At 32.0% G+C, this 27,756-nt stretch overlaps 6 protein-coding genes across 7 annotated transcripts; 5 read left to right on the plus strand and 1 right to left on the minus strand.

Moving 5' to 3' along the window:
* Positions 1-33: 33 nt before the first annotated feature.
* LOC128387973 (integrator complex subunit 11-like) lies at positions 34-2,134 on the plus strand. The gene has a single exon (XM_053347297.1). It carries the CDS (start codon positions 143-145, stop codon positions 1,964-1,966), a length of 1,824 nt encoding a protein of 607 aa, XP_053203272.1. The 5' UTR covers positions 34-142; the 3' UTR covers positions 1,967-2,134.
* Positions 2,135-3,734: 1,600 nt separating this feature from the next.
* On the plus strand, positions 3,735-5,181 carry LOC128387975 (procathepsin L-like). The gene is made up of 3 exons (XM_053347300.1): positions 3,735-3,916; positions 3,972-4,124; positions 4,182-5,181. The coding sequence occupies exons 1-3, from the start codon at positions 3,803-3,805 to the stop codon at positions 4,950-4,952; spliced, it is 1,038 nt and encodes a 345-aa protein (XP_053203275.1). The 5' UTR covers positions 3,735-3,802; the 3' UTR covers positions 4,953-5,181.
* Positions 5,182-6,885: 1,704 nt separating this feature from the next.
* On the plus strand, positions 6,886-12,081 carry LOC128387969 (uncharacterized). Its single transcript, XM_053347293.1, has 5 exons — positions 6,886-8,033; positions 9,085-9,453; positions 9,784-10,938; positions 11,017-11,139; positions 11,408-12,081. Exons 1-5 carry the CDS (start codon positions 7,244-7,246, stop codon positions 11,545-11,547), a joined length of 2,577 nt encoding a protein of 858 aa, XP_053203268.1. The 5' UTR covers positions 6,886-7,243; the 3' UTR covers positions 11,548-12,081.
* A 3,227-nt stretch (positions 12,082-15,308) lies between these two features.
* LOC128387968 (E3 ubiquitin-protein ligase NEDD4-like) lies at positions 15,309-20,790 on the plus strand. Of its 2 annotated transcripts, XM_053347291.1 has the most exons (11): positions 15,310-15,500; positions 15,714-15,884; positions 16,090-16,289; positions 16,356-16,446; positions 16,584-16,780; positions 16,918-17,047; positions 17,367-17,444; positions 17,556-18,850; positions 18,946-19,174; positions 19,386-19,555; positions 19,639-20,790. In XM_053347291.1, the coding sequence occupies exons 1-11, from the start codon at positions 15,432-15,434 to the stop codon at positions 19,739-19,741; spliced, it is 2,733 nt and encodes a 910-aa protein (XP_053203266.1). In that variant the 5' UTR covers positions 15,310-15,431; the 3' UTR covers positions 19,742-20,790. The 2 variants fall into 2 exon arrangements, with proteins under 2 accessions (XP_053203267.1, XP_053203266.1); XM_053347292.1 differs by lacking the exon at positions 17,367-17,444 and having other exon boundaries at positions 15,309-15,500.
* Positions 20,791-21,304: 514 nt separating this feature from the next.
* Positions 21,305-25,835, plus strand: LOC128387971 (protein Hook homolog 3-like). Its single transcript, XM_053347294.1, is given in 4 exon segments — positions 21,305-22,205; positions 22,208-23,664; positions 23,794-23,945; positions 25,113-25,835. Coding segments are annotated over 4 exon segments (2,364 nt in total). The 5' UTR covers positions 21,305-21,466; the 3' UTR covers positions 25,129-25,835.
* A 105-nt stretch (positions 25,836-25,940) lies between these two features.
* On the minus strand, positions 25,941-27,705 carry LOC128387976 (sepiapterin reductase-like). Its single transcript, XM_053347301.1, has 3 exons — positions 27,553-27,705; positions 26,622-27,352; positions 25,941-26,541 (listed from the first exon to the last, which is right to left on the minus strand). The coding sequence occupies exons 2-3, from the start codon at positions 27,286-27,288 to the stop codon at positions 26,285-26,287; spliced, it is 924 nt and encodes a 307-aa protein (XP_053203276.1). The 5' UTR covers positions 27,289-27,352; positions 27,553-27,705; the 3' UTR covers positions 25,941-26,284.
* Positions 27,706-27,756: the final 51 nt, after the last annotated feature.

A 27,756-nucleotide genomic window follows, 5' to 3' on the forward strand; every position in this document is an offset into this window, starting at 1 on the left:
AGCGCCATCTATCCGATAAAAAGAAAACTTGAAATTCTATTTATTTTCTCATTCCAATGTTTATGTTTATCTACCGGTTACACTAATTGTCAAGTGTTTCTCTAATTATAATATCTAATTGTTTTCTATTCTAATTGTTACAATGAGTGAAATTAAGGTAACCCCTTTAGGTGCAGGGCAAGATGTTGGTCGAAGTTGTATCATTGTGACAATTAATGGTAAAAACATTATGCTTGATTGCGGGATGCACATGGGTTATAATGATGATCGTCGGTTTCCTGATTTTAGTTATATAATTAAAGAAGGACCTGTAACTGATTTTATTGATTGTGTGATAATCAGTCATTTCCATCTTGACCATTGTGGTGCTTTACCCTATTTAACGGAGATGATTGGTTACAATGGACCAATTTATATGACCCATCCAACAAAAGCTATTTGTCCAATTCTTTTGGAAGATTTTCGTAAAATTACCGTTGATAAAAAAGGAGAAACAAATTTCTTTTCTTCTCAAATGATTAAAGATTGTATGAAAAAAGTGATCGCTGTTAATCTTCACCAAGTAATCCAAGTAGATGAACAATTGGAAATTAAGGCTTATTATGCTGGACATGTTCTTGGCGCTGCCATGTTTAAGGTTTCAGTTGGTCAACAATCATTTGTCTATACGGGAGATTATAATATGACACCAGATCGTCATTTGGGTGCTGCTTGGATTGATAAATGTCGACCTGATATACTAATCACCGAGTCAACTTATGCCACCACCATAAGAGATTCTAAAAGATGTCGAGAACGTGATTTTCTACTTAAAGTTCACGATTGTATTGAGAGAGGAGGTAAAGTGTTGATTCCAGTTTTCGCTCTTGGAAGAGCACAAGAATTATGTATTCTATTGGAAACCTATTGGGAACGAATGAATCTTAAAGTACCGATATATTTTGCGATTGGATTAACCGAGAAAGCGACCAATTATTATAAAATGTTCATCACTTGGACCAATCAAAAGATTAAGAAAACGTTTGTTCAACGTAACATGTTTGACTTTAAACACATTAAACCCTTTGATAGAGCCTACATGGACAATCCTGGTTCCATGGTTGTCTTTGCTACTCCGGGAATGCTACACGCTGGACTGTCCCTTCAATTGTTCAAAAAATGGGCTCCGTTTGAAAATAACATGGTCATTATGCCGGGTTATTGTGTCGCTGGTACTGTTGGACATAAGATTCTTGGAGGAGCGAAAAAGGTTGAATTTGAAAACAAACAAGTTATCGATGTGAAAATGTCAGTTGAATACATGTCTTTCAGTGCTCATGCCGATGCCAAGGGTATCATGCAATTAATAACCCAATGTGAACCTGCTAATGTATTACTAGTCCATGGAGAGGCAACTAAAATGTCATTTTTAAGTCAAAAAATTAAGCAAGAATTAAATCTTGAATGTTATATGCCAGCCAATGGTGAAACAGTTTCCATTCCAATTAAATTGACAGTTCCTGTTGATGTTTCCCGTAAATTGTTGAAATCAACCCTTCATAGACCTTTAAGTGGAACAGAATTGGAAGTTAAAAAACCTCGACTTCTTCATGGAACTTTGATAATTAAAAACGATGAATCGGGAACAACTTTCCAACTGATTGAACCTGATAAAGCGATGAACGAAATGGCAATTAAACCTCATCAGATACGATTTACCTCCTCAGTTCGTTTAGAAGATACTAAACGTCGACCAGCTCTTCAATTGTCCGAAATTATATTTAAATATTTAAACTCTAAACTTCGTGATCAACATACAGTTACCTTTTTGAACGACGCTTCAATCATGGTCTCATCGATAATGCTTCGAGTCGATATGACCTCCGAAGATGATTATAAAGATGTGTACATTTCATGGGCAGATATCGACGAATCTCTTGGTTCCTATGTGGTCAGTCTAATCCAAGATGTTCAAAGAACTTTATAAATCACCAATAATTAATTACAATTGTCATCAACCATCACCACCATCATCATCATCATCTAAATTGTAACAATAATAATGTAAACAATTGTCAAACAACGACAAAGTTTTTTTTTATATCATCACCTTTACGATCGGATAAACTAACAGAACAATCAATGAAAAACAAAACATGAGTCCAAGTTGATTTGCTAATTGATTATAATTACTATTTTAATCATCATCTCATATCTAATACTCTTAGATAAATTATTGTGATTAGCAATTAATTTACCCTTGATCCAATTTAACTCGGAAAACCAACTAAACCACTATTGGAGAGACAATCTAACAACAATTATCATTTTATCAACACAATTAGTTGATAATGGTAATAATTATAATCTATGTAATTTGAAGTCCATTCAAGTACAAAAAGATAAACGTGATTAGAATTGATAATACAATTAACGAGAAAATATAATTATAGATTTGGAGAATGACCCAAAAGGAATGAGAAAACTAAATTGTCTCTAATATGATTAAATGGCAAGATTATTATATAATTTCCTATGGAAAACAATTGATCTTTTCCCCGTTTAATTAACTAACCTTTCCTCTTACTAATTAAAGTAACAATGATCAGATGATTAGTTACCAAGGCCAACAATTAAAGTGACACACTAAAAATAATTTAGGTCACTAGTTAATTCCCAAAGTCTAATTACCATGATCATTGATCACCTTTTCATTTCCAATTACAACTGATTATTTTTTACCTTTTCTCATAATTTAATTTAATTGTTCCTCTCTCTCTCTCTCTCTCTCTCTCTCTCTCTCTAATTATCATCATCATTATAATCAAAAATCAATTAATCACCAAATACTATTGTCCAATCAAAGTTACAAAATAATAATTGTAACATGAGGTTGATCGGTAAACAATTAAGGGTAAAATTTAATATCAAATCAAGTTGAAATTGATGAACCTTATTGTTGGTGTAATTTAATTGATTGTCTAGGAATTAGTTTTAAGCTAAATTAATATAGATTAACGTTTAATTGTCTCAAGAAACAATGATGAAAATTAAATCGTAATCAGAGCATATCATTTGATCTCAAATTGAATGTAATTGACAATCTAACTGCTTTTTAATCCTAATTAGTGATGTTAATGATAATCATGATCATCATTAAATTATTATAATTACTGGCCTTAAGTTGATCAGGTTAATTGTAATAATTTTGTAGTTTATCACCATTTAAACAATTAACTAATCATCATTAGGATTTATTTCAACCATCGGAGTTAATTTCATCCAAGTTGATTGTTGTCAATAAAATTTTCATCATAATCTTTAAGCTAATTACAATTTAATTACGATTAATTTAATTGAGATGAATTAAATTTGATTGTTGTCCAAACTATGAATTGAATGAAATATTTTCTTAGGAAAAATGATCAATCTAATATTAATAGATTGGAAACTTTCATAATTAGTTAATTGCTAAGATTTTCCTTAATTGTTACCGCAATTTAATCATTCACTTACTATTAACATGGTAACAAGTATTTTTTGGCAAGCAATTTATTGATTTAATTGTTGATAATCTGAAATACAATAAAAACACCAATACAATAATACAAGTTAATTAATATATTGTACTGTTGATCAATACAAATGTGTTAATTTCTTGAGTTAATTGTTTGTTATTCTTATGATTTAATCAATGATTAATATAAAGCAATTAATAAATGATAAGAAAACAAATAAAGACACCAAATTTGATGAAGATGCACAAATAGTATTACAGTTAATCGTTGACAATTAACTTATTGATTTGATTGTAGAAGGATAAATGTTTCCAATTAAATTGTTTCTTCCGTTGATTTTACTAATCATTGGATTTAAATGTTCACAATGTTTAAAGTTAACAAACACTGAGCTTGATACTTACTGGAAAAGTTACAAGGTAAGAATTGAATCTGAAATGGACAAAATTAGTTAATTGTTTTCGCAATTAAAAGGCCCAACATGGTAAACGATTTACTTTCGATGCCGATGATTATTTCCGTAAACATGCATTCGGAATGAATCTGAACAAAATTCTGGAGCACAATACACACGCTGATTTGGGACTAAAAGGTTATAAGTTAAAGTTGAATAAATTTGCCGATCAAGTGAGTAGCAAACTGTAGATATGGAAAATGTGATTCTAATTGTGATCTAATAATTAGACTACTGGTGAGATGATTAAACGTCGAACTGGCCTTTCCTCGACCAAACTACAATCCGCCTCTTTGAAAATCTACAAACCAAAAAGTTCAATGTCAAAGGTTAACGTTGTAAATTCAAGTGAATTCACCTTTGACTGGAGGTCATATGGAATTGTTAATAAACCGATTGACCAAGGTGAATGTGGTGCTTGTTGGGCTTTCGCTGCAGCCGCGGCTATTGAAGGACAATGGGCATTGGCTACAGGTCAACTGGTCAATTCTTCCGTTCAACAATTGATTGATTGTTCTTGGTCAACTGGGAATGAAGGTTGTGCCGGAGGTAATATGTTAGGTGCCTTTTTGTATCTCGGAGAGGAAAAGTTTGTCAATGGTCAAGATTATCCTTACCTTGGTAAAGACTATGTTTGTCTTGATGGTAAAATCAAATCTAAATATGGTAAAGTCAAATCGATTGGTTTTATCGATTCACTTAATGAGACTCAACTTGCTTTAGCGGTACGAGAAATTGGCCCGATAACTGTCGCAATCGATGCTGGGTCACCTTATCTCATGTTTTACTGGGAAGGTATTTACGATGACCCAGATTGTACCACGGCGGTCAATCATGCCGTCACGATTGTCGGTTATGGTACTGATTCCAATGGTCAAGATTATTGGATAGTTAAAAATAGTTGGGGCTCTGATTGGGGTGATAATGGTTACATTAAGATGCGAAGAGGTGTCAATCTTTGCGGAATTGCCGAAAGTCCAATTTACGCGATTTTATCGTGATTAAGGCCAAATTCAGTTCCATGTTAATCAATTAGATCATCTATACATTTACAATTCTAATTATATTATTATTATCATGGTTATCTTTTAATGTATTCAAATGATTAACAGTATCTCAAATCAGTTGAGGTCACATTGAAATATTAATGATTTTGGTCAACAATTTATTGATCTAATTGATGACAATTAAGAGTAATAAAACAAACTAACTATAGGTGTTAATTGATTATGTTGATTGTGGCTTCGTTTTTATCTAATTATCTGGTTAGTCAATTGATAAATTTTTGTTAATTTAAATCAATAGATTTAATTTCCAATTCAAATTAACTCAATCATTTGTAAGGCTCAGCCATTAATTAATCTAATTTTCATTTGCAATTCCAATTGAAAACTAACCCATTGATTTGATCACGCAAACAATTAACCAACTGAATGTAAATTTAATACAGAACTTTTTTTATCCACTACGACTAATTCACTGGATATCTCAAGAACTAAAAATCACATGAATATCAAACTTGACCAGAGAACTGAACAGAATTGAAGTGCTTGACTCAACGATTTTCAAGGTGATCGAGGTCATTTCCAGAAGGGCGCGTTTAAAGGCCATTTTAAAGTCTTCGTGTAAAAAAGCATATAGAATTACCCTAGCAAATCTATTTTTGAGCGACTATGACGAAAAGATTATAAGATAATCATGTTTCACTCCAGAAACGATTCAAGGCTCAAGTTTACAAGAAAAGTCTGTAAGTCAGAATTCATATAACTTGGAATTATTCGGAATAAGAGAATCCAAATGAGCTCGTTGGAAATCATATGGAAAATCATGAATATGAACTTTATCAGTTTGTTAAGAAAATGATTCATTAGTCTATTAGTTTATTTCTATCACAAATTTACCTTTCTAACATGTCCAATAGACGATCAGTACTCATCACACGTGTAATTGAATTTTCAAATTTTCGATCTTTTTTATTTGTGGTCCGATCGACAAAATTTCATTTCGGTAATCAGCATAACGAGTTGTGTCAGAAAAACGAGTAAAAATTTTTTGGTTAATGGGGATTTTGATTTGCCCCTTAACTAAGGTAAATTAGCAAATGTTGTTGATATTTTGGTGACTTTTGCGTGTTGATTGTTTAATAAATGATAATCAAAACAGTTACAAGTTTGATTGATTAATCTGAATAACAATTTATCTTTGGTTGTTGATGTTTTTTTTAATTTGCTGATGATCAGTTGAGCTCTGACAATATTTCAACCTGTATATTGTTGTTATAAAGGTTTGATGGAGAGTCTCAGTGTCCAATCAAGCCAACAATTAACTTGACATGTTTCAAAAACTATTTAATTGCGTGATAAAAGCAAAGTAAATTAAGTATCATCATCATAATCTAAATCAATTGTTGGTTTCGGTAAAAAGAAAGACAAATTTTCTGTATATACATGTATGATTGATATACAGGGTCATTTGTATGGTCAATATATCAAAAAATCAACCTGATTATTGGACAAAAACAAAGCGATGGACATTGGTCAAATTACTTCATGTAACAATTAACTAACTAACTCTCATTCTCATTCTCATTCTCTCTCTCTCTCTCTAACTCTTAATCTTTAATCACCCTGTATTGATCATGATGATTGTCACAATCGCTGAGACAAATTCATTTGATTCTTATCATTGAAACGACAAGAAATTAAGATTAATTTTCATGAGATTGGGTCAACTTTAGATTGACCATCAAGAGCATGTCAGAATTGTGGCCAATTTAATGGTTGGTTGATTATTAAGTTCTAATTGTAATAATTGATAAAATATGCTCATCATCCTCCAGAGAGATGCAATTGGGTGGAAGAGGGTGGAAAGTGAGTCAGGGAGGGAAAAAGATGAAGAGACAAATGAATTCGAAAGGTAAATTGTCATTCTAATGTCACACTGATTGTAATCACTGTGATCTAGTTAATTGTTTCATTTGAAATCGATGCTTTTCCACTGATAAATTTTGTTTATTCTGTATGATTGAAACTAAATCAGCGAGTAATTAACTTTTAATCATGTTCAATTGGATCTACCAACACTGCCACTTACCCCAAGTTAATTGTTATCACATTTGATGGTAATTTATGGTTAATTGTAGTTGAAAATGTGACAATTAGAGTTGATCATGGTTATCATCTAGTAATAGCTGATTAGTATCAACTCGTTAATTGTTGTTGTTGTTGTTTTTTATTGATCATCAATTGTGATTGTTGATCTTGTTTAATTTTTTCGCACTGTTTTTGATATTATGAACTTGAATCAATTAAATGTTGACAATCAAAATAACCAATATGAAGTTAATTACAATGAAATTTTCATTGATTGTTTTGTTTTTCATGTTACAATCAACAAATCACCAAAATGTTTCAATTTAATTTGTTATTACAATTACCATCAGCCATCGGATGGAAGTGCAATTAAAATGCCCATAGGAATCAATTTAGTAATTGTTATTGTTGTTAACGATATCACCTTAATTGTTAATTATTTAGTTACCAATGAAAATGGACATCGTAAGTTAATTGTTACTCAAATTGATAAACAAATTCAATTATCTTCATCATCTTCATATTTTTATCTTAAATCATCAACAACTTTGATGACCAATAAATTATTTTCTTCAAATTATCTTAATCACAATTTAATGTGTCCCATAATTTTAATCATCATCACCGCATCACTTGTATCAGCATCAACATCATCTTCATCATCAGCAACTCCATCATCATCATCATCATCATCTTCATCCCCATCGATTGCAATGTCCACCACAACCAATGGTCAACCAACAGGACGACGCTTGAGAAATCAATCAACATCTTCCGGTTTAAACATTAGATTGACCCAAAATAATGACCTAAGTTCATCTTCCTCATCATCTTCGACATCATCATCATCATCATCTTCATCTTCATCATCAATTAATCAAATCATATCACCTCAATCAATTAACACTTTCTGGTTGGTGGCAATTATATTCAATGCAACTTTGGCTGGTTTATTTTTCCTCATCTTTTGTTATTTGTGTTTAAAAAAATGTAAGAAACAATTTCAATTAATTAGATTGTCCTGATTAATGCTTCCAGTGTGATGATTACTTTTAATTGTAACAGTTTTGGTGTTTCTGTTTATTTGGGTTGATCACGAAACAATTAACAAACTTGTAAATAAAATTGATTACAAGACTTGATGATTGTGTTGGCGTTTCAATTAGATTATTAGTTATTAGAATTAGAAATTAACTTTTTTTTTTATTCCAAGAAAATTAAATTACCAAGGTTACCATTAAATCACTGATTGGGACCGATAATTGCTCGTAATTCATGTCAAATCATAATAGGAATTAAAATAATTAGAATCAACAGTTATGATTAACAATCAGCATGGGTCGTAGTTAATTGTGTTCATTAATCGTCTTACTAATTTACTGTCATTCAAATTGTCAAATCAATTGAAACACGATTGGATAACCAATTCTTAATTAGTGATTAAATTTGAATCAATGTTAATTTTTAGAGGAAAATTAACTTTGGGTTTAAATTGTTTCTTTCATTAATTTCTTGATTAAAGCTTTTCATTATGTATTATCTGTTTTTTATGTTGACCTTATTTTAATATTGACCATTAATTGTTAGGAAAAAATCAATTAATTTAATTGAATAATGCAAACAATTAAACCAAATGTACTTATGGTTTAACTGACCAAGAGATTTTTATAATTAAAAATAAGGTAAATGAAAGTTAAATGATCATAATTAATTAACAATCAAAGGTTAACTCACCCAGAGATTCAGAGAAGATCAAAACAATTAGTAAATTGTAACCATAAGGTTAACAACATTAAGCAAATTAGTAAAAAAACAACAACAATCAACATAATTAATCAACCAACCGTATCTTAATTAACCAGTTACATTGTTTGTAAATATGTTAATTGTAAAAGTGACCATTGAATTCATAAGTAATCAAAAATATTGATGATCAGTAATCAAATTAAATCTGATCAAATTAATCTTCTTAGAATTGAAGTTAATCCCTTGAAAATTTCTCTCTCTCTCTTTGATTGTCCTTCCAATGGTCAACAATTAGCTTTACAATCAAGGAAGATACGATTAGGTGACCACTATGGTGACCCTTTTTTCACCCGTAAATCGATGGCAAGAAATGATCATGAATTCAATGGATCTCACTTGAAAAATGAACAACCGCCTGGGGCAAGTTCAGTTTACACAATTCCAATGGACAAGAATTTATTATCAGTTGATAGTAATAATAACAATTTAATTAGACAACAATCAGCTTTAAATAAATTTAAAGCCGCCGGTCGATTAACTGGACATTTGGTGACATCTTCAAGTCCAATCCAAAGTGCGAAAACTTTGAGTACGTTGGACAGTTTCACCGAAAGTGTCCCCTCGAGTCCAGCTAAATACGATCCACCTCCCAATAGATTACAAGGTAAGTCAAAGTTTAACTTTCGATTTTTTTTATTTCATCTTCTTCTGTACCTTGACCATTAACATGATCAACTCTATTGTCCATAATTAATTATTCATTAACTGTAATCATTTACAGGTAAATTCCCATTTAATCAATTCTATTGTATTTCTGTTAACAATGTCAACGAAAGGTCTAATTACTGATGTTAATGTGAAGCAATTAAATAAATGTGTCCTTATTTTTTTTTCTGTCCCTGGTTCTGGTCAATCTCATTTTCTGCTTTCAAATAAATAGGAAAATAAATTAACTTGAAATTTTTTCTTCCTTCTCTTAATTGTTATCAATTAGGTCCAATTGATAATCTAAAATCAGTAGTGACCGATGAAAATATCGGTAGAGTGGTCAACTTTACGGGATCCAATGTTGACCCAACGATTGTTACTCAAGCTGCCAAATCATTTTATGTTGACCAGATGAAAGAAGCCAATAATCAATTGATTATCAATGGTCAGCCAACATCATCATCATCGACAACTATTAAGCCCGAGGCAATGGTCAGTTGCAATAAAATTGACGGGGAATTGATTAAATCTCATCATGCTCATCCTGCTCCTCCAGCATCATCTTTATCCTTTTCATCAACATCTTCAACCACAACAACAACAACAACAACACATCTCGTTGGTGGAGGTGAAATGAGTACAACGAAAACACCGATCGAGTCCAAAAATTTGATAGTTGATCGAATTGTAAATTATGTGAAACCAGTGAACGATGAAATTAATTGTGATACTAAAGATGAAGGTGATGATAATCAACGACAATCAAAGCAACATAAACACCGAAGCAAAAAAGCACTTGCAATGGTCAAAGATTTACAAAGTATCGGCTCTCGAGTGGTCACCAAGTTACGACAAACCTCAGTTTCTATTCAAACTTCACCGACAATTTGGTTCGGAACAGTTAATGTTAAAAATGATCCATCGATCGCCTGGGAATCGCATCCAATTTATTCTGAACCTTATTCACCAAATCATGATACTCGATTGGAACGGAAATATTTTATCTACTTGGTGTCCGATGCTAATCCTTATTTTAGGAAAAATTGTATCGGTAAAATTACTCTTCCTACGAAATCGGCTTTGACCTTATCTCAGCTTCGGGATATGCTCATGAAGGCCGAAGATTCCTCATTGAAAGATATTCTCAAGAAAAATCGTTCTTTCCGATTCTTGACTGAAACTTATCGATTTGTTGCTCAAAATGAGGCCATTGCTCCGATTGATCAAGTCTACCCGACCCAGGGAATCTTCATCAAATTAAGTGCACCCGATTATTCAATAATGTCGAAATCGACTGATCATTTAACCTTCGAAAATCTTGATTCATTTTCAACAATTAAATCTTCCGGAAGTAAAAGTAAACGAACCTATCGGGACGATGCTAAATTTGCTTCTTTCATCAACATTTCGGAAACTAATCCAGATAAAATATCGTACAAAGGTAAGAGGAAACAATTAACTGATTTGATTGGTTGTCAATTCTATTAATAATTAACTTTTTCTATTCTAAAAATATTAGATCATCAAAGTAATTCAACAATTAAACAGAAACGAGTGACAGTTAATCCTCAACAAATTAAACGGGAAAAAGTTAACAAACTTTATCAAAATCAAGAATCTAATTCTGAACAAGTATCTACAAGTGAGTCCATTTATTTTAATTGTTATCAAATATAAATCCATCTAAATGTTCAATTGATTCCTTGTTAATTGTTCATTTCCATGGATAGTTGATTATTGCAAAAGATTAAGATCTCAATCCTCAATTGGAAGTGATTTATTGTCATAATACCATTGAACAAAAATTGAGTAAATTAATCAGACCATAATTGAAATATTCGTAGCAATCACCAAGCAAATTTAATTGTTTACCTGTTAATTGTTATCTTATTGGTCATCTCTTTCTCTAGGTGACCCTCGTAAAAGGTGCGGTCAGTGCAATAAACCCGCTATCATGGGCTGTGGTAAATGTAATCATGTCTTTTATTGTAGCATCAAATGTAAAAATATTCATTATTCTGATCACCGAAGTACTTGTTCAAGTGAGTAATTAAATCAATTAATTTGCTTCTTATTCTTTAATTGTTGTTTAATTGTCTTTGTTTCTTTCTAGAACCCCTTGGCGATTTTAATCAAATGTCCAGTCAAATGGTAACTTGACCATTGTATTGATTTTGAAATCGATTTGATCGAATCGATTATCTCATCTGTTGACCGATTGAAATTGTTGAAACTTTTTTCTCCCTTGTAACTGGACAATGGTCAAGGGTCAATGGAAAAGTACAATTTAAATTAGAAAATGTATTTTCTTCAATTGGAAAACATTTTGGATAAAATTGATGAGCGAAAATTAATTAAACAATTTGGATCTTTTTTCATTCTTTAATCATCTTCAGCAGATTTTCACTTGTTGAGATCAAATTAATTGGCAAATCAATTAAATTAACTAATTAAAGCGCTTTTTGTTTTGGAAAATTTTTTCTTAATTTTCTTGCTTGTTAATTGTAAAGTTTAACTAAATGTAAACAATGCGAAGATTTTAATTTCCAAAGCAAACAATTAAACAAATACATTTCATTTTGAATTCTTCTTTTTTTGTTGATTCAAACCGATGGATGTTAATTGTTAACTTGAAACATTAAATGGGAAAATAATGTTTATTTAATTGGAAATGATTGAGTTGCAATTAAAACGAGTGTTTAAATCTGATTTGGTTTTAAGATTTCGAGTTTAAAATATAGAAACTTTTTTCTTTTTAAATTAAGAATTGATTTAACAAAATCTCGGCTTGAGTCTACGATAAGACCATTTATCTTCTAAAAATATGTCCAAAGGTAAATCGTGAAGAATCATGAACAAAGGCCAAAGTTTAAGCGCAGTTATCATGTTATCGGCGTTTTTCATAACATCAAGCTGAATCTCGGCCAACTCTTTGTAATGATCTCTCAAATCGATCTCTGGTTTTATCGGTTTACCAATATCTTCAAAGTCTTTATGCAAAAGATCCCAAAATTCTGGTGAAATTTCCGTTTTATTAAGTCGGTTGGCGAATAAGTTAATTGTGATTAATTGGTCTGCAAGATCTTCTGGTGGAGTTTTATAGCATCTGATTTGTTTAGGTTCGATTACCTCATCTTGATGACGTTGTTGGGGATGAGAGTTTCGATTTTCATAGATATTGTTTCCATTGGTCGGTGAGGTAATTTCATGATCACTTTGATGATTAAATTGTTGGTAATCAGACTCTTGTAGTTTTAATTGTTTCTGTTTTGTCTTTTTAGTTTTTGTTGATTTGTTGGGATTAGTTGAAGTAACTATGAAATGTTTCTTTTCATTTCGATAGCCCCATTTGTCTTGGAAAAAGTAGCTGAGATCAATTTCATTGAGCAGATCGAAGTGAGGCCATTTTTCTCGGGCTTGGTTGGCGTTTTCGGAAGATTTCATGATTTCCAATTGAATGTTGGCCAGTTTTTTGAAATATTCTTCAAGAAAATCAGTCGACTTGGTTATTTTACCCTTTCTTTTTAAATCACGACTAAGAACAATCCAAAATTCTGGTGAAATTTGATTTGTCTTCAAACGCTCAGCGAATAGAGAGATTAGCAAATGCTGTTCATCAACGATAACTGGATCTGGAGTATAAGGTCGAGGACTTGGAGTGTGATTAGTAATAATATTACCGTTATTTTTGCTCTTGTTTTTGGTCTTTTTGGGTAATTCCACAGTATAAGGAGCCTCTTTCTCTGGTGATTCAAACTTAATGAGATCTCCAATAGATGTTGATGACCAATGAACGTTATTTTTGGCTTCAGCTTTTTTATTTTTACGCTTTTTCTTTTTACTAACACTCGGTTGTGCTTCATAGCCGATGGCACCGTTATCTTGACCATTGTTAGAACGTGAGGCATTTTCTAAATTGTCGGCTAATTTTTTACCACAAGAACGAAGAGATTCATAGAAAAGAGTTTTCCACTTCAATTTAGAACTTGGTGCAAGTGGAGATGAGAATGCGGTCATCTCATAGGAAACTCTTTGCCAAAATTCATCCTCATTGGTCTCATTCATATATTGTAGATTGTTAAAAACAGCGGTGACTAATTGTATCTCTTGTGAGCTGAGTTGTTGGTGTAAAACTGAGTGTCCAATCTTGAAAGACAACATACAACCATTCATTTTGATACATAGATCACCTTGTTGTTGGTCAGATGATGGTGATGAAGTGGATGCAATTTCAGCTGATGAATTCATGTGTGAATCTTTGGCTTTAGAATGCAATGGATTAGGTAACAATGATGAGCTTGATTGTTTAGAGTATGGCTTTAAATTACAACCTCCAGTGTAGCAAATTGTTTGCGGACCAACTTCAATACGAAAAATATCTGGTCCAAGTGGTTGATTTGATGGATAAACAGTGACAGTCATGTCATTGTCAACTGAGATTACCTCTGAATAGCAAACAGTGGTCACTTTAGAGAGACAATCATTAATTTTGGAAGAAGTTAAAAAATCAGGGAAAAATTTTTTCTCTCGTAAAAATTTTTGACAATCTCGCCAAACGAATGGAGCAATAGTTTTGGTGGGTTGAGTCATGTAAATAGGACCTTTATAACCAATCATCTCTGTTAAATAAGGTAAAGCACCAGAATGGTCAAGATGATAATGGCTTATGATGACACAGTCAATTGAGGTATGAACAAACTCGGAACCAATGAGACATGAAAAATTAGGTAACAAAGAATCACCAAGATCTTTACCACCATTTTCATGGTGACCATTGGAGATTATTTTTTCTTCAGAAGGTGACAAATTAAGGCCACAATCAAGGAGAACATTTTTACCTCCTATTTTCACCAAAGTTGACGATCGGTTAAAATCTTGAACACCAAGTAAAGGGGTTACCTTGATTTCAGACATCATCTTATCAATAATGCCAGTCATTAAATGTTGGTTAAAATGGAAAACGAAAACCGTTAAAAACAAGAACAGCCAAAAAACAGCAAATAAAAGCCAAAGATATTACAAAGATTCGATAAAGCAAAAGATGGAAAACTGGAAACAGAGAGAAAACTAAACTGAAGTGAGAAAATTGTAAGAAAACAACAATTAAAAAGAGAACAAATAAAAACAAAAGAGATGACCAGCAATGGACCAGAAACTTATAACGATATAAAATATTCTTCTTGCAAACAATTAAAAACAATAGTGATGAAGATGTCAAAAGATTAATCACAAATTAGCAATCAAAATTGTAGAAAATTAAATTAACCGAATGAAGGAGTTTCTTTAAAGATGAAAATAAAGATTAAAGTCCAAGATGTTGAGTAGAAGGAGGAGAGATTCTTTTCTCCCTTTTCTTCCCCGGGAGACAAAAGAAAAGCGCGAAATTCAAAAAACATTGATTATCAAATTTTCGAATAAAAAATCAACAAGAGTAACTTGAAAAATCAACAGTTGATCTTAAATTCAATTCAATTAACTCAATTACTTCCAGCTAATCAACCAACTAGAATATCTCTCAATTCAACTGAGTATATGAAGGTGAGCATGAAGATCATCAGGTAAATCTAACTATCAATTAAATTGTTCCAAATGGAGTAAAGTCACAGCGTTGAACTATGTTTTCGACTTATGTGACCTTAGAATATTTTTCGACCAAAAACTTTAATAATTAAAAAAAATCACCAAATGAAACAGAGAAAATCGTTAATTTCTCAAATTAATCATCAATATTTTTTTGAATTTCGTTCAATTGAATAGTCGCCAAGGGAAAAGGGGGAAAAAAGAAGCTCCTCCTTCCACCACAACATCTTGGACCTTAACCCAATTTTCATCATTTGATTTGATAGGTTTTACTTTGTCATTGTGATATTAAATTGTTTTAATTTTATATAATTGTGATTTTGTTATTTGTTAAGTATTAGTTTAATTATCAAAATGGCCGATCAACAACAATCACAATCTCAACAGCAGCAGCAACAACAACAACAACAGTCTAACAAGGATGTAAATTGACGTTCCATCTAAAATTATCTCCTTTTGATAGAATCAATTTTTCATCAATATTATTAAAGAGAAAATTGTTAACAATTTAATATTCTCTTTCTCTATATGTATATGTTTTGTTTCAATTAATTGTTTACTAATCATTTTGTTTTCTTCTCTCTTTCTCTCTATTTTCTCTTCTGTTTATTTGTTCTATTCTTTTTCTTGGTTTAGGTCTTTCAGCAACACAATCGACAAAGGTTATTGCGACTTAAAGTTATCGAAGGTAAAAGCTTGGCGAAAAAAGATCTTTTCGGAGCCAGTGATCCTTATGTGAAAATTGATTTAGTTACACTGGAAGATGATAATGTGATTGATACAGTTACTACCAAGACTAAAAAGAGGGTAATCATTTTGTATTGATTAACTTTAATTTCTGTCATTTCTTTTTTTGTGGTTCACTTTTTCTCTCACTTTAACCATTTTGTTTTTGTCTCTCGTCATCAACATTTGATTAGTTTACCTGATAAATTTGATGTGTATCACTTTCTACCTTTTTTTCTTATTTATCGTTTTTTTTTAATTCTCTTTTTCATTCTTTCCTTTTAAGACACTTAATCCTCAATGGGACGAGGAGTTTATATTTCGTACCATCCCAGATGAACATAAATTAATCATTGAAGTTTTCGATATGAACAGAATAACTCGAGATGATTTTCTTGGTATGGTTGAACTTCCCCTGAATAACATTCCCACAGAAAATGCTGAACGTGTAATTTCATCTAAATTATACATCCTTCGTCCGAAAAGGTTTGATTAAACTTATCCTAATCCATTAACCATCTTAACAATTAAAACTCTCCCTTCCCATATTAGTCCCAAATTCAAGGTTCGAGGACAATTACGATTATATATTGCATTCCTACCAAGTGAAGGTGAAAATGGTACATCTTCAGAGACAAGTGAGGTAAGTGTGAAAACAAATGATTAGAAAAGGAAAAAAAAGTGTATATACAAAACACTAATTGAATCAATTACAATACAATTACTAATTACCGTTATTTTGATGTAACAAAATGATGATCTTCTTTTTCATTCCAACAGCCAGGGTGGGAGGTACTCGAAGTTGAAGCAAATGGCCACGAAGAACAAGCAGTCCAACCAGTTCGCATTCCAACAGCGTCGATTGATAATCGCCTTTCACCTCTACCCCACGGGTGGGAGGAAAGACAAGATGCCAATGGGAGAACCTATTATGTTGATCATATTAACAGGATTACCCAATGGCAAAGACCAACTGAGTAAGCATTTTATTGATTTCACAGCAATTAATTATGTAATGACAACAACGATTATTTCTACTTTAATTTATCCTTAATCATTTATAATATCTATTGATGATTGATTAATGTGTATTCTGATTGTTTCCTATTAATAGACAAACAGGACAAACTACAGGAATTGCTCATCAAAGAAGCATTGATTTAGCTCATTGGTTTCGCCGGAGAGTTCATATTAGTAGTGACCCTGAAGAAAATCAGAATAATCTAGAAGAAAGTCCTCCTCAGGTATATATTAATTTAATTCTATTTCTGTCCGATGTTTTATATTTGTTGTCATGAAAATTGATTTGATTTAATTAACACCAATTTTATATGTTAACTTAACCGTGAATCGAATTTTTTTTGTGAACAATCCACTTTTCAGTCTATATTATCATGTAATTTCCTTCGACTCAGTGTTCAATCTTTGTTTCTTTTTTTATCTTTTTTTTTCATCTCTCTCCCTTTCTCTCAATTACCTTCGTTTACTTGAATTAATGTTTATTTTTTTCTTCTCTTTTTTATCTTGGTGTTTATCTTGGTGTTTGTCCATCCATGTATTAAGATATCGGAATCTCCTCTTAACCAGCCAAGCTCAATTCTCAATCGTCATTCTAAGCAAACCCACCGTCGACTCTCAGAGGTTTTACCCTTTAATTCATTTGTCTTTTTACCACAATCTTCACTTAAGTGTTTTTTCATTTGCTTTTTTCTCACTAATAACAATTATTTTATCCATTTCTTTTATCAACAGCCCGTGTCTAATGATGATCATTCTCGAGAGAGTACTAGTCGTGATGGTAATGAAACCGCCCGTTCCTCTAATCCTACCATAGACAATAACGATGTGGCTCCATCATTACCTTTATCAACACCTTCAAGAACAGATTATCAATCTTCATCATCGTCCTCATCAATCCCAACACCACCAATAGCCAATGTGTCCACCACTTCAATAACAGCAACTTTAACTCCAGATACTGGAGGAGGAGGAGCGACTTCATCAGCTACACCAATTTATAGCAATGATAATAACAGTGATAATATGATAAATAATAATAATTCCAATGCAACTGCCTCAACATCAAATGATGATTTACCTGAAGGTTGGTCTATGCAACTTGCTCCTAATGGTCGTACATTTTACATCGATCATAACACCAAAACAACAACCTGGATTAATCCTCGAAACGGAAAACCATCCCCTCAACCTCGACCTCAAGTATCCGCATCTCCCTCAATGGGAACATCAATTGATGATGTTGGTTCACTGCCAGACGGTTGGGAAGAGCGAGTCCACTCTGATGGTCGAATATTTTTCATCGATCACAATACCAAAACAACCCAATGGGAAGATCCTCGACTTAATAATCCCGCAATCGCTGGACCCGCAGTTAGATATTCTCGTGAATATAAGCGAAAGTATGAATACTTTCAATCTAAATTACCGCGACCCTCTAACGTTCCAAATAAATTGGAAATTAAAGTGAGCCGAGCCAACATATTCGAATGCTCTTATAATTTTATCTCCAACATCTCTAATGCCGATTTACTTCGAACTAAATTATGGATCGAGTTTGACAATGAACAAGTTCTCGATTATGGAGGAGCTTCTCGTGAATGGTTTTACCTTTTATCCAAAGAAATGTTTAATCCTTATTATGGACTTTTTGAATATTCAGCGGCCGACAATTATACTCTTCAAATTAACCCTAATTCGGGAATGTGCTCCGAAGATCATCTCTCTTATTTTAAATTTATCGGTCGAATCGCGGGAATGGCCGTTTATCATGGTAAATTGTTAGACGCCTTCTTTATCCGACCTTTCTACAAAATGATGTTATCTAAACCAATTAGTATAAAAGATATGGAAAGTGTTGATTTAGAGTATTACAATTCATTAAAATGGATTATGGAAAATGACCCCGCTGATCTTGATCTCAGATTTGTCGTAGATGAAGATCTATTTGGTCAAATGCAAGTCCACGAGCTTAAACCTGACGGAAGTAACGTTTCCGTTACCGTCGATAACAGAGCTGAATATGTTGAGTAAGTAATCAACCAATTAGCTAATTACATTGTATTGTATCTTCATCAACTAACAAATGGACTAATTTATTTCTTTTTTTTTTACTTCTCTCTAGCCTTGTAATTCAATGGAGATTCGTTTCACGAGTTGGACCTCAAATGAATTCATTCTTGAAAGGATTCGATGAAATTGTTAGCCTTAATTTGATTAAAATATTCGATGAGAATGAATTAGAATTACTTTTATGTGGAATTGGTGAAATAGATGTTAACGATTGGAGGAAACACACTGTTTACAAAGGAGGTTTTCATGCAACACATATTGTTATACAATATTTCTGGAGGGTGAGTTGACTGAATTTCAGAATTTAAATTAGCTAATTGTTACGCTTAGACAGTTATTCATATTCTGAAAATCTAACTCAATAGTAGAAGGTTCAATTTGAGAGCAAGTTTTTCGTCTCAATATATTTTCTTGTTCTTGTTTTGTTTATTCTGCTTTTCTCTCATCATTTAGATCACTAATTGTTATTTATTTTATCTTTTCCTATTCAAGGTTGTACTTTCCTTTTCAAGTGAGATGCGTTCACGTTTACTTCAATTCGTAACTGGAACTTCAAGAGTACCAATGAATGGATTCAAAGAGCTTTATGGTAGCAATGGTCCTCAACCTTTTACTATTGAAAAATGGGGAACACCAGCTAATTTACCTCGTTCTCATACATGGTAATTAGTTAAATATTTACTCATAATTATTGCAAAAGTTAAATCAACACTAATTGCTTCTTCTCTCTCTCTCTCTCTAATAGCTTCAATCGAATTGATTTACCACCATATGAAAGTTATCAGGAACTAAAAGATAGAATGATAAAAGCAATTGAAGGATCTGGATCTTATGGTGGTGTTGACTAATTAAATATACAACTTATTTCATCTCTAGAAACATAATGTTGATTATAATTAGAGTATTGATACAATCGGAATCATTATCATGGTGATAAAAATTAACGATGATAACAAAAAGGATTATTCATTGATTCCTATTCATTGTTATACTTTTCATATCTTTCAATGTCAACCCAATCAATTATGTTGGAGCAAAACAATATAACAGTATATATATCAATCTTGATTATTACTAATTATTGTGCAATTTAATTAACAAAGCAAATAATCACCAAAATGGAATTTAATTTGAATGCAAAAAGAAAACAATGGAAACAAAAAAAAAGAGGAAGGAAAAAAGGACAAGAGAATAACAATTACCATAAATTCACACCCTTCTTGATGAAAGCATCATAATTATCGTCATCATTATTGTCATCATCTCCACCAACAATTAATCAAATTGCAAAATCTACTACGAGAACACACAAAATGTCCACAATTACATTTTAAAGACTTCTATTAATCGATTGTACTTAAAATGAGAAGAAACAATTGTTGCCTTTTTTTTCTTACTTGGAACTTGGTTCTCATCCTTTTACACAGACTGTGATTTCGTTTTTTACCCTGTTCCTGATTTTCCACCATCAATTCCTCTCACCAATCAACTAATTGTTAACTTTGTTTTTTTTTCTTTCTCCCTCTCTTCTTAATTCAATTTCAATTCGATTTCAGTCTTGCTCAAATCAGAAAACATCACAACTTTTTTTCTCCTCTATGTTAATCACAATCACTAAATGCAAAGAGACCTGAACACATTAATTCAATTCTAAACAATTATCTGATTGCTATTGTTTTTGCTAAATACACTTCTCAATCATAGAGAAACAAAAAGAGTAAGAAATGATTAGGAATAATAATTGATCAATTGCAACGTGAAGAAAATTAAAAAAATGTAAACCTAAATCACTTACCCTGGTTTTGGGTTTAATCTTATTTTATGTACAAATCAATTAATGTAAAAAGATTATTTCCCTAATTGGTTTAATTAAATTGAGTGTTTATATCACAGTAAATTGATTGTATCAACTTTGGTAAATCGGATTTACAATTAACTTGATTCATTCGTTTACTTTTCACAAGTTTCAATCATTTCAAACTGATGAATTCATCTAATCATTTCCATGGACAAGATACGAATTGCGACAATTAACTCAAATTGAAAAATTCTCAATCACTTCTTAATCACTCGAATCCTCATTTGATTTTCCTTAATTACGAATTCGCTTAATCATAAAAATCATCTAATTTTGGTAAGATTGAAATTCGTTTATTAGTATTGATGCTTTACTAAAACACGTGATTCTATTGACATTTCCAAGACTGAAATCATTAAAAGTTCATTTATCCCATTCAAATAATTGAATCGATTGGTTAATAGAGGAAAATTTGATTATTCCAAGTCCTAACAATTAATATTTTCAATTTCGATTGATTTTTTTTTTCTTGCTCTTGTGCTGCCATCTAGCGAGTTTTCTATCAACTATGTTTGTTTTCCTTCTTCCATCAGGTAAACATTTATTTTTTCATTCTCAATGTTTAGACATTAATCTAAACTCATAACCTTGATCGGTTTTGCTGACAATGAATTAATTTAGTTCATCATTAATTGTAAAATTTTTCATTCTTTTTCCTTTCTAAATTATATGTTTGTTATTAATCTGTTCCCTTTATCTTTAGGAAGTGAAAATAATGTTAAAAACAACGGAAAGTTTGGTTAAATGGTTGGAAACATTTGATGGTATAATTGATCATAGTGTTTCCATTGATCAATTATGTGATGGTTATTTAATTGCCCATGTACTTTCATCGATTGCTCCAGATCATTTTAATGGTGACTGGTTATCCAAGATCAGAGGTGATATCTCACCGGACAATTGGAGGTTAAGAATAAGTAATTTGAAAAAGGTTTTAGATAAAATTGTTGACTGGTATACTGATATTCTTAATCAAGCCATCTCTACGTGGATAAGTTTACCTGATATTAATGTGATTGGTAAAGAGTGCAATAGTGAACAATTAGGTCGACTTTTACAATTAGTGGTTGGTATTGCTGTTCAATGTGACAAAAAACAGGAATACATTGGTGTTATCATGGGCTTGGCGGAAGAGGTTCAATTGGTTGTGATGCAAGCCATTCAAGAGATAATGACAGTTGGTAGGGATCGTGAAGCGTCAATGTCAATGACTTTCCCCGATTCACTGAACACAGATCAGATTCAAATATTAAAAGATCAACTTCGTAAAGTTATCGATGAACTATCAATAGCCAATGAGGCCAGAGAACATTCTGACCAGCGAACCTTTGAGATGGAGAAAAAGTTCAACATGTTGAAAGAGGAAAAAGAGGCGTTGATCCAAGAGAATGAAAAATTGGTACAAAAGTTAAGGTCCGATGAAATAAATCGTCGAGGAGACCATCGTGGGAAAGAATTGGTGATCCATCGGATGCCAGTCTCAAAGATAGACATTATAATAAGCTACAGTTGCGAATTGAAGCTTTACAAGAAGATTTGTACAAAATGGAGACTCATAAGGAAGAGTATCGAGCCAAGAATGAGATTCTTGAGAACGATTTAATGGAGTTACGCTTGAAGAATGAAGATCTCCAACGGAAAGCTAAAGAATCTCGCTCTCTCAAGGATGAGCTTGATGTACTTCGCCATGTCTCCGAGAAGGTGGAAAAATATGAACAAATGATCGAAGTGTACAAAAATCGTCTTGAAGAGATGTCCGATCTTAAGAGACAAGTTAAAACTCTTGAAGATCGACATAGTCAATTGGTTAAGACAAATATTAAACTGGAAGAGGAATTGAAACGATCATCAACCCTGAAGACTCAAATGGAAATGTACAAGAAACAGGTTCAAGATTTACACACCGAAGTGGCCGAGCAAAATTTGCGTGCAGATAAACTTGACTTTGATTTTAAAAGGTTACAAGATAAATGTACTAACATTAGACAGGAGAAAGAGAAATTGATCCAAGAAAATGATCGGCTTAAATCGGAATTAACTCAGTCTCGAATAAGATCAGAAAATGAATCGCTTCTAAATGAAGATATAATCGCCAAAGATGCCAAGTGCCTTATAAATGAAATCAACCGTCAAAGATTGGATAGTGGTGAAGATATTCGTGAGAAGGTGATTAAATTAGAGCACGAGAATCAAGCCTTACAAGAGAAATTAAAAGATTCAGATAATGAAAAAGTGATACTTTTACAAGCCAATTTGGATGATGCCAAAGAAAGGATAACCGAATTGGAATCAGAAAATCGTAATCTTAATCGATCAATATTAGAATTAAAATCGCAAATCCAAGATCTTTCAGCTAGCGGAACAATTTTCTCACCTCCAATTAACACCAATTCTCCAACTATTGCCACTCACACCGCAACCACCACCACAGTACCAATAAAACCAACGAGTAGCAATTCTCCAGGTCAAGAAGTAATTGAAGAGATGCCGCAAGATTTGGAAACTGCATTACGACTAATTAGTGAGCTACAATTATCAGTGAGAAAAAAGGACCACGAAATGTCCGAAATGGAAACAAAGTATAAAAAATACGTAACAAAAGCTCGTCAAGCGGTTCAAAGCCTCGAACCTTTAAGCTTACAATCACCAATCTCACGAATATCATCTTCCTCTTCTTCCTCCTCTGTTGGTACCAATTCTAATGGCGGAGGTGGTCCAATGTCAGCACCAGTTCCTAACCTTTACTATGGTGAAAGTAACAATTCTCTTTATTTAAGCGATGATATAAACGAGCTGAAAAATAATCTACGACTTAAAGAGAGGCAAATATTTGATCTTGAAAAAGAGCTAATCAACTGTAAGGCTCTTAAAAACATGGAAGAAAAATTGATGACAGTCGCTTTTCACAATTTGGTTTGTAATTCTAATTATCTTATCTTAATTACTCTTATATCGTGAACTTGTTAACCGTTTTTTATATTGTAATTTGCACTTTTAAATTAACATTTTTTTCTCTCTCCTTTTTTTCACCAAAAACTACAGGCAGCTAATGTACAGCGACGGGCAGTTAGCCAACGAATCAGTAATTCCAGGTCACCATCAAGTTCATCACTTTCAGCTGAATGTAACTCGTTCCTGAATAAACAACGTAAAGCACAAACCAGAAGGTTAAATCTCGCTGGTGTAACTCCTAGGTTTGTATTCAAATCAACAGAATAATACTAATCATCATCATCATCATCATGATAACAATTATAATCATAATGATAATAATGATAATTTATGGTCAATTGTGCTTTACAAGCGTAACCACTTTTTGTTTTTCAAACAACACCAACATTATAAAGGCAAATACACTCACACACTCAAAACAAGTTAATTAACCAACTAACTAACTAAACCTTGCAATTGAATTATTCAGTAGTGAAGATATTAGATGTTAACAGACTGAGAGAAAAAAAAATTAGATAAATTGTTGAAAAAGCAGAACAAGAAATCAACTAACGGAGACTAACAATTTAAACTAAACCGGATAAGAGTTGCGAGCTTGTTTTTTTTTTGTTTGTTTGATTGTTGGTGTTTCCTTGTTTTCACCTTTAATAGTTGAGTTAATTGTCTCGTAAACAGGTTTAATTTATATTAAATTCAGTTCATCATATTATCATTGATTGAAATATTCACATGAATCAACTTTTTATTAGAGACTAATAATTATGGTTAACAAATAAGAGCAATTTAACTGGTCGGTTAAATTGTTCATCTATTTTTTACTGTTTGTTGATTGTTGACTAGTATTTAATATATTGACTTGTCGTTTACTTTTAAATCATTATCAGCACTACATTTGTATCATTATTATATTGTTATTATTATTGTTATCATCGTCTCTAAATCAACAATTTAATCAAACATCATCATCACCTATTGTCAAGGCAAACTTTTAGTTTCCATCCGATTCAGTGAATCATTTGAATTTAGATCAACCTTAATTATATTAACCAGCTTTAGCTTTTTTTTGTTGTTATATTTAAGCTTAATTGTTGATGTTTATCATGAAAGCGAAAGAGGCAAACAGCAGCTTACCAACAATTTACTAATCATTAGACCGATTGTGGTAATCATTTATTGATGTAAAATCATCTTCAATTTTATATTTATATTCACACAACATTACACCTCTTAACCTTAATCACCCACCACCAGCAATCAAATTTGATTGCTCTTTAACTAGATTAGATTGACTTTTGTCTTCAATTTGATTCCCTCTCTCCCTCTTAATCATCGTTGCATATCTTGATTTAGATTTTAAATTATCATGACTAATATTAATTTTCTCTTTATTTTTCTCTTCTTTCTTTTAGTGAATTATATGAATAATACTTTGTCACAACAATTAACTAGCAATTTACATTTTTGATATGATTTCTTGAATGTTAATTTATATATAAATCAATGATCAGATGAATTATTTTAAATGATGACGATGATAATTACCAAGTAACTTTCAAAAATTGGATATTCCTAATTGCCTCTCTCTCTCTCGCTTGATCTGGATGCATGGATGGATTAAATCAATTGATCAGAATCACAATTAAGGCATCTCCTCATTTTCTACTCTCTCTCTCTCCTTAATTGCTCTCTCATGCAAATTTAACTCCAGGATAACGATGATTATGATTCCAATTTTCAACTAATGATGATTAACTGTTCGCATGTGATTCCCTTACCTCTCACCACCTTTTGGCCTTGTTGAGACAATTTATTTTCTATTACAATTATCATCATCATCATTATTATTACTATTATAATTATTACAATTAATTAGTTACCCCCACTAATTATAAAACAACACACACACACCTAACGTATATACAATCATATGTAAATTAAGTTTGTCGATCTGGTAATTTTGATTTTCCAACCACAACATTCACAGATTAATTTACGAGAAAGTTAATCATGATTAACTTTCATTATTTCTCATCAAGATGGATAATATTTGTGTACAGCCCAATGTTAAATTAACTGGTTTAACTCAACAATTAAATGAATTATCAGACTAATCGTCAATTATTGAACTCGAATCGAACATTTTCTTGGTTTAATTTTGTTTTTCTTCCGTTACGTTTGATCTTTAATTGTAACAATTGTTAAATTGTTATTGATGATGAAGACGATTCCGTTATTAGTCAATTTTGCCATTCCTTTTATTTGATAATTTCTTAATATCACAACATGAATCATTTTCTCGTCTTTTTTTCATCTCGCAACTTTTGTGGTTTTTTTTTCTTCAACAGAAATTGGTTCACAAATACATGATGAATACAAGAACTTTTTAAATTAGCTTGATTAACACAATCATTTTGAGTATCTCTTTCTCTCTCTCTCTCTTTCTTTTAATTTCCTTCCTACTATTTGAATCTCTTTCTTATTGAACACTGAGCAAAGAAACAGTAAAAGCACAATTAACGAAACACAAATGTAACAACACAACTTTTTCTCTGTGTTATTTTGTCTATTTTATCGACTTGTATTATGGCAATGGGTCGAAATAATCGATATGAGCTCCGTTATCATAATTGTCATTCTCCAGAATTTGTATCATTCTCTCTGCACTATCCTCTGGATCAAGAAGATTATCCTGATTCTGAAAGAAATCAGTTAAATGTCCTCGATTCGCCAACATCATGGCCATGTCAGTTTTCAATGGGCCAGGAGCATAGCTGAGGACTCGAGTAGCAGGATCTTCAGAAGCGACTGATTTGAAATATTGATCTCGAGCTGCTTTCACTAAGAAAAAAAAAACAAATTATTATTATAATTAATTGTATGGCAAAAGAAAAATAAATTTACAAATTTTGGTTACTTACTTGATCCATAGAGAGCTAATCCTTTCATTGGCTGTATTGCTGCCAATGAGGTGATATTGATGATGTTTCGCTTTGGGCAGTTTCGGAATGATCGTAAAAATGATGAAGTAATTATGACGGCTGAAGAAAAGTTGACTCGGGCATATTCATTAAGCTCAGATATAGCACGGGGAGTATAACTATCTACCAATTGGTCAGGATCATTAAGAGTTCCTGCATTGTGAACAAGAATAACTTGATCATAATCTTGTCTCTCATGTTCCATGATAAAATCTAAGGCAGCGAGATTGTCATAATCATTTAATTGACCAGGAACTGGTTGAATATTGGCTATTCCAGGACCTGTTCTCTGTAACTCTCCAGTGACCTGAGCAAGATTAGTAGTGACCCGTGATAATAAAAGAAATGAAACTTTGGCAGATGAAGGTGAAGTTGATGAGGAGAGTAACGATGATGATGATGAAGATGAAGATGATAATTGGGGCTGTTGAATAGGAGTAAAATTATGATACTGATGAAATCGAGTGGACAGTTTAACAGCTATTGCTTTCCCAAAACCTCTAGAGGCTCCAGTGATAATGATCAACACTCTATTACCCCACCAACTTTTAGACTGTCCAACCGTCTCATCTTGACCAGAAGATGAAGAGGTTACATCGCAAGACATTATGTTGGTTGAGCTTCAACAATTGACGCCACAATTTGACACAATTAGAGTACAACTGCAGATGCTAATGGACACAATCCAAGATAAGGAAAGAAAAAGAGAAGAGAAAAAACATAGATAAGAAAAAAAGAATTAAAAGAAAAAAGCAAACAGAACAATATCAAAATGGACGAAATATAAGATGATGGAATAAAATTAATCTTCTCAACGGTTCTATCCATTTGTTATTCCTTGGAAACAGAGAATCAACATGATAAAACTTACCCATTATGGTCCTAAATTGGAGTAAATTGTAAATTAAATCGATGGAATAATGGAAAATAACAGACAATCAATTTAATAAACACGAATTAAAGATGAGAATTAAATGAATTTTGACAGATCTGTCAAAAGAACTTCAGCCGACAGCTGATGGAAAAGCCGAACAACCGAAATTCGGCTAACATGGAATTTAAAAGTTCCAAACTA

This window comes from Panonychus citri, unplaced genomic scaffold, assembly GCF_014898815.1.
Source record: "Panonychus citri isolate SS breed McGregor unplaced genomic scaffold, ASM1489881v1 Contig00095, whole genome shotgun sequence".
Lineage (NCBI taxonomy): Eukaryota > Metazoa > Arthropoda > Arachnida > Trombidiformes > Tetranychidae > Panonychus > Panonychus citri.

What these genes read in the sequence shown, in the direction of transcription:
- LOC128387969 (XM_053347293.1), top strand. Translation starts at nt 7,244, where the DNA reads ATGAACTTGAATCAATTAAATGTTGACAATCAAAATAACCAATATGAA. An exon ending in ACCTCCCAATAGATTACAAG is followed by an intron (nt 9,454 to 9,783) that starts GTAAGTCAAAGT and finishes GTTATCAATTAG; the next exon opens with GTCCAATTGATAATCTAAAA. An exon ending in TTCTGAACAAGTATCTACAA is followed by an intron (nt 11,140 to 11,407) that starts GTGAGTCCATTT and finishes CTCTTTCTCTAG; the next exon opens with GTGACCCTCGTAAAAGGTGC.
- LOC128387975 (XM_053347300.1), top strand. Translation starts at nt 3,803, where the DNA reads ATGTTTCCAATTAAATTGTTTCTTCCGTTGATTTTACTAATCATTGGA. An exon ending in CTTACTGGAAAAGTTACAAG is followed by an intron (nt 3,917 to 3,971) that starts GTAAGAATTGAA and finishes CGCAATTAAAAG; the next exon opens with GCCCAACATGGTAAACGATT. An exon ending in TGAATAAATTTGCCGATCAA is followed by an intron (nt 4,125 to 4,181) that starts GTGAGTAGCAAA and finishes TCTAATAATTAG; the next exon opens with ACTACTGGTGAGATGATTAA.
- LOC128387973 (XM_053347297.1), top strand. Translation starts at nt 143, where the DNA reads ATGAGTGAAATTAAGGTAACCCCTTTAGGTGCAGGGCAAGATGTTGGT.
- LOC128387968 (XM_053347291.1), top strand. Translation starts at nt 15,432, where the DNA reads ATGGCCGATCAACAACAATCACAATCTCAACAGCAGCAGCAACAACAA. An exon ending in CCCACCGTCGACTCTCAGAG is followed by an intron (nt 17,445 to 17,555) that starts GTTTTACCCTTT and finishes TTTTATCAACAG; the next exon opens with CCCGTGTCTAATGATGATCA. An exon ending in AACAGAGCTGAATATGTTGA is followed by an intron (nt 18,851 to 18,945) that starts GTAAGTAATCAA and finishes ACTTCTCTCTAG; the next exon opens with CCTTGTAATTCAATGGAGAT.
- LOC128387976 (XM_053347301.1), bottom strand. Translation starts at nt 27,288, where the DNA reads ATGTCTTGCGATGTAACCTCTTCATCTTCTGGTCAAGATGAGACGGTT. An exon ending in ATTAGCTCTCTATGGATCAA is followed by an intron (nt 26,542 to 26,621) that starts GTAAGTAACCAA and finishes TTTTTTTCTTAG; the next exon opens with TGAAAGCAGCTCGAGATCAA.